This window comes from Stegastes partitus, unplaced genomic scaffold (genome assembly GCF_000690725.1).
Source record: "Stegastes partitus isolate 25-593 unplaced genomic scaffold, Stegastes_partitus-1.0.2 Scaffold123, whole genome shotgun sequence".
Lineage (NCBI taxonomy): Eukaryota > Metazoa > Chordata > Actinopteri > Pomacentridae > Stegastes > Stegastes partitus.
In genome coordinates this window covers 730,077-736,299 of record NW_007577854.1, presented here as the reverse complement: position 1 = coordinate 736,299, position 6,223 = coordinate 730,077, and the positions used below count along the sequence as shown (strand labels likewise).

The window sequence follows — 6,223 nt, the reverse complement described above, 5'->3', positions numbered from 1 at the left end:
TGTGTGTGTGTGTGTGTGTGTGTGTGTGTGTGTGTGTGTGCGTGTGCGTGTGCGTCTCAGGCCTGAGGCAACCAGGCCAGCAGCTACAATTACAGTGACGGATGTGAAAGAACTGGGTCGGCTTCGCAAGAGATCTGCCCCTGGGACGACAAGACCAGCCAGAGCCCTGAATCAATACGGAACACATGCACACACACACACTGAAGCACACACACACACATACACACAAGGTTGTATGTGACGGACATTTACATAGAAACCAAAGGACGAATATGAATATCACAAAAAGGAGGGAGAACCACACAGCACAAAAAGTGCAAATGAACAAATACAGTGTGACATATCACTTGATGTATTCACTGTTTTCTTCTGCACACAGAAAACCTAATCATTCAAAATCCAGATGAGTCTCTAATGTGTATGCCTGTCTCTGACTTAAAAGCTTTAAGTCTCTCACACTCACACACAAACACATAAAAACTTGTTCTCTCAGAGCCCCGAAGCCTGTTTCAGGGGCATCAACGTTCACAACTTATCCACATGTAACTCGGTGACACTTTGGGAAGGATTTTCTGCTCACGTGTTCTTTTGTATGTGCTCTTGTGTGGTATGTTTTATGTGTGTGCTTGTGTGTTTCCCACCTCTGGCAGAAAGCTTCTTGGTGTTGATGATTTTGGCAGCGTACTCCTGTCCAGAGGAGATCTTCACGCATCTCCTGACCACAGAGAATGCGCCCCTGACAAAAACATAGACAGAAATATTCATTGATGTATTTGGAAAAGGTCAAAGCAGCAATAGAATTTAGAATGTATACCATTCAATGCACAATCAGGGGGTTGTTTTGTAACAGGCTCAGTAAAGCTGGGCTCAGTTCGAAAAGCTTGACTTGAATAAGCCTATGACAGTGAACCATTCATTCATCCATCCATCCATCCATCCATCCATCATCTATACACCGCTTAATCGTCACTAGGGTCGCGGGGGGGGGGGCTGGAGCCTATCTCAGCTGACTCAGGGCGAAGGCAGGGAATAGAGAACCAGATACTTTAAAGTGAAAAATGTCTGGGCTCCTCTTTTTAATTTGGTGATACTGGCAAAAAGTGTCAGATTATTTTAAATTGGACATTCAGCACAATTTGATTCTGACTGTGTTTCCATTTGACTGATAGAAACTTGCAACAGCGGCTAAGCCTAAGCTCAAGTTAAACCTGAGCACGAGTCTGACTGTGCGAGCCTTATTTAGACTGCATAAAAGGTTTTTCTTATTTGCTGAAATAGACCTGTCTTAACACCCCATCCGATATTACAGGAGCTAAATTCATCATCTACAGTGCAATTTCATCACAAAAAAAAACACGGAAGTTTAGATGCAGTAGCTGCGCAGCGCCACCACACCTACAGTACACAATGTCCAAATCACTACACGCCACCATTAACACCCACAAACATGCCAACCAGCCTTCTATTGTTTCAGCCATGTGCTGTTCTGGTGTTTCAGGCACATGTATGAATATCAAAAAACTAGGTCAGCTATATTTGATGGGAGGAGAGGAACAGAGTGCTGCATCTCTAAATGCAGCCATGGAGTGGTCCACCTGCCTCAGCTCTGCTCAGCTCTGCAGCCACGCAGGCGGCTTTGCTATTCAACCTCCTTCTCTCTACGTGCCTCGGCTTTTCTTTCAAATAAAATCAGTCCTCCACCCCAGAAAAGCTTCTTTTTTTCAGGACAACAGCAGCAACTTCAGGAACAGTTAGAAGCGTAAATGAGTAAAACAAAGCTGAGCATGTTCTTTACCTCAAATGAACCCTGGTATTTCACTCCATGTACCTCTAATGTATGACAGTTGTGGTTGCTGTACATTGTGTTATTTCATAAAATCAGTATAACAACAGGAGAAATAGCTGATGCTTTTAGAGGCTTGCTGCTGAGCATATAGAGATGTGTACCATGAACATGTTATCTAACATCCTCTGGAGTGAGCAGCTTGCCACTAAAGCTTACCTCTAATTTATAGGGGATTTGTTAAAGGAAATGATCATAGCATAACATGTTACATAAGAATTTTAGTTGACTGTCGAGTTGGGCAGCATGGCACGGTGAAGCGCATATGGTAAGTGTGTCAGTACAATCCTACAGCACAGAACATACGCAGTAAAAATGCCTTTGCTCTTGAATTAAAAGTAAATTGAGGACAAAAGCTGAAACATGGTTCCAGGTTAGCGACTAAGCCCTCAGTTTATTCATGTTCTTTAGCACATTTGGTTCCAAAATTAAATGGAATAACTGTAGATGATCAGCCAGGACCATCTGATTGTGTAATTCATAAAAATTATTCACAAAAAAGAATACATCTGTGTTTAGAGATGCAGAGAATGTGTTTCTCAGTAACCAAGGTCACATAAGCACACAAACTGGTATAAGACATACATCATGATCTTCCAGAGAGCAGTTTTAACATTCTGATATAGTTCCAATACTTAATTTTCCTTTCCTTATACTGATTTTTACATGTATAAGTAGTCACATAAATCAGAGGTCACTTTTTTGCAAACCATGCTGTCAAGTTTAATTAGAATGACTTTCTCCTTTAACTGAATATCACTGGAAATCCCAATCATTTCTGTACAATATTAGATCTATAAATGTATTCTTTTGTCAGTTTCAGTAATATTATAGGGTAACACAGTGCAATTTTTTAAAAATCAACCTCTGCACATACTGCACAACCATTCAACATCAGGTAGACTTAATCATTTCAGTGGTGGGTTATAAAACAGATTTCAAGGGTCTGTTGATTTTTATAGCGAAACCAACAGCTACCTAGACTGGTAGGTAATGCACCTCCAAAAACCTTCAAAAATGTAAATTATATTGATATGGGAGAAAAGTGAAAGGAGTGCTGCTGGTGCTGGTAAAACCATGGTGGTCATGGAAGGGAATAACGATATTAAGGGGCAGAAGAATCAGAAAAAAAGAAATTACCAAAAAAATTCACATCCAGGCACTCGAAACATCTTTTTTAATGTTTCTATACCATTCACATAAGGGCCTATACTTTCCAAGCACCTTCTGAGTGCCCGAACTTGGATTTCTTATTCTATTTAATGGTTACATTTCTTCCACATGCATTCATACACTGATGTGTTTATGGCGATACAGTCCTCTCCAATAGCTTAATCTGAATTTAACAGTTTGTTTTTTTCAATATTCCCTTCACTAACTTTTCCAACATTATGCTGCACATAATAATCAGATTTTTTTCCACATTATTTTTATTATTATTTTGGGAAAAAATAGCGGTATGTCTATTTACCCACTACCAGCTAGTCTACTGTATGTCCATGTGGGGGAAATGGTGCTGTGCTCAAGGGATCAGGTGAGTTAAAAGGTACTATAAAAGCAATATGGATGCATTATTAATGAGAGATGGTGTAAGATGAACGCTGCATAGGATCATAAAGTCAAGGGGGCTTAGGCTTTAGATAAAACACAGGCCTCCATCAGGTGGGCGAAAGGAGATGAATTCCTCCAGTTTAGAACTGGAGGACAGAGTAACTGGGAGTGTATTCTTATATCTCTTTCTGCTTTGGCTGAAAGTCAACACAGGCTGCAGACATCTGGGACTGTGTACACTGTGACCACGGGGTGCTGGGCAGACTGCAGGTCAGGAAAATGCCTTCATGCACACACACACACACACACACACACACACACATATAAACATACATAGATTTGCATAACCAAGAGAACAGATATGCAAAAGCGTGCACAAACATGCAGGTGCACGGATCTTTTTCCCCTCTCAGGGACTGAGGAAGTCCCTGTCCGGGTCTCATAATTGACCGCAGCTCGGTGCTCCAATGGAGGGAGTGTGTCATCTTCAACTACATGGTCTGCTGTCGCATTACCGAGTGTGTATTTCTGTCACGCGGGAGGAGGATTTGGGGGGGGGGGAATTAGGAGGGAGAGAGGGGGGGGGGGGGGGGGTGGGTTACCGAATCTCACCCCTTTTCACCCCCCCACCCCCGATGCATTTTTACCCCAGCGGAGCTTTTCAACCACAGTGCGCTTTGGCGCGTCTGAGGTCGAAATCAGGCGGACGCACAGGATGGATGGAGGCAAATGACGACACGTTGGGTACGACATCTTCTTTTACAAGCAGGGCTACAATTGTGGGATTAAAAAAAAATGACGAAAACAAATAGGATGCCACTGCACGAGCCTGCGTGATATACATGATATTATTTACCCATCACAGGTTTCATGGCTACAGAACCAGCAGAGCGCACACTTACACACAGAATAATACTCAAGAGCCAGAAATCCGCGTCCGTAAACCAAGGCGGCCTATTACATAACAAGCTGACATTTCATAGAGGGATGATGCCAGATGATTTTTTTTTTAAAGCTAAACAAAACAAACAAACAACAAAAAAAAACATGCTTCCTTACTTCCCCAGCTCCTCGAACAGCTGATATTCGTCGGTAAATCTCGTGCAGATCGTTAACGCCATCCTGAAGGAGTCGCCAAGGGGGGGCTGTGCGGAGATAAGGTGCACTCACAAACTGTATCCACCACACACGGTCGTCAACACCGCCCGGTTTTGTCCTGAACCTGCAAACCAAACGGAGGGACTCATGCACAGCTACAGCGCTTCGGCGGGGAGCTCCGGTGGAATGATTTCTGCGGCAAAAGAAAAAGACACACACGCGCGCGCACACACACGCTATACTGGCTGAGCGGGTTTGCTTCGATCTGGACTGGAAGAGCTTCGTGGGTTTTGTCGTCAGCTGTTGCTCGATGTTTCTTCACATCCTGCGGCTTGTCACAGCTCGTGGACGCAGCATTTTGTGTGCGTTTCGGTGTCTCCGGTGCGTGTCCGTCCGGCGCTCTGAAATGTTGTCTTTCTGCGCGCATCAGACTACCGCACCTACCCCCGGCTGTGCCCTGAATCCCGCCCCTTTGCCTGCATCCTCACACAAGCCAATAGCAAAGAATAACAATAATTATATTACATGTGTTGTGGTTAACGTTAACAATGGCACCACTACAGGTGCGCGTTAAGTCAGCTTTAATGCAGCTACCATCCTGGAAGGAAAAAGAACCAATTTGTTGATTTAGAATGAAATGTGACACACAGTCGCACTAGACTCTGAAACCGTGGGCCGGAAAGTGCAAGTTCATAGTTTGGTGAATGTCTGAAAAACCATGGCAACATGAAGCTGATGCTTGGTTATCATACACAAGGTTTAGTACATCAATAAAAAACACAAATTCTAATTTTACTGAAATGTTACCTACGCCGATTATTCTAGTAGCTGCTTGTTTCCCAGCTTATCTCTTTACTGATCATTTTAGACTGGTGGTTTCCCAGCTAGAATTTATTTGTTCTTTTCAGAAAGTTCTGCGAAGTTTCAGTAATGTTTTTTTTTTTTATGCAAAGTTCTCTGTTAGATCCCAGAATATTCTCCTTAATAGTGGGATAATGAAACACTTTCTGAAAAAGCTTGTTCGACCATTAGGCCCAACCATTCTTTAAACGCTTTCTGAATGTTGCATTGAGAATGTTCTTTGTTTGTCATCCTATAACATTGTGGAACTTTTTGTGGATGTTTTTTTTAGCAGAACATTGTGTTCTCAGAATATTGCAGGGATAATGTTCTACCTTTGTTATTATGCTCTGCAGTTGTCCTCAAATGTCTTCATACCTTTTTATTAAAGAAAAGGCACAATAGTCACTCAAATAACTGGAAACTGAAAAAAGTAATAAGAAATAAACAAAAAAAATTTCTGAATTATAATTTAGTGAAATAAGGCATTGCTTTTGAATTGTGGTTGAAAAGAATGATGAAAAAAATAACTGTCCCAGACAAATTAGAGCATGTTGCTGATGAGCAGTGGGCCGAAGTCAAAATACCTGTCAACAGGTGCAGAAGTCTGATTGAGAGTTACAGAAAACACTTGATTGCAGTGATTGGCTCAAAGGGTTGTTCAGCAAAATATTAGTTTATAGGTCCCATCGTGCTTTTTTTCACGTTTGTTGTATTTAAAATAAAATGTAAAAAAAAAAAAAAACAACAAAAAAAACAGTTATCATCTAAGGCCTCAGTAACATCTTGAAAACATTTTTTGAATGTTGGTTTGAAAACCTTCTTCCTTTGTTCACGTGTAACATAGTCTGTGGCCCTGACAACAACCTCCAAACATCCTCTGATTGTTGC

The 6,223-nt window shown here is 41.8% G+C and overlaps 1 protein-coding gene across 10 annotated transcripts in view; it reads right to left on the bottom strand.

The window, feature by feature from the left end:
- The window catches only part of LOC103354871 (calcium/calmodulin-dependent protein kinase type II delta 2 chain), a 44,366-nt gene extending 39,484 nt beyond the window's left edge, over positions 1–4,882 (bottom strand). For all 10 annotated transcript variants that reach the window (XM_008278441.1, XM_008278443.1, XM_008278446.1 and 7 more), the window contains exons 1-2: positions 4,454–4,882; positions 642–736 (exon numbers count right to left, since the gene is read on the bottom strand). In XM_008278441.1, coding sequence (XP_008276663.1) covers positions 642–736; positions 4,454–4,515 — 157 coding nt within the window. In that variant the 5' untranslated portion in view covers positions 4,516–4,882. The remainder of the gene's footprint in view (positions 1–641; positions 737–4,453) is intronic.
- Positions 4,883–6,223: the final 1,341 nt, after the last annotated feature.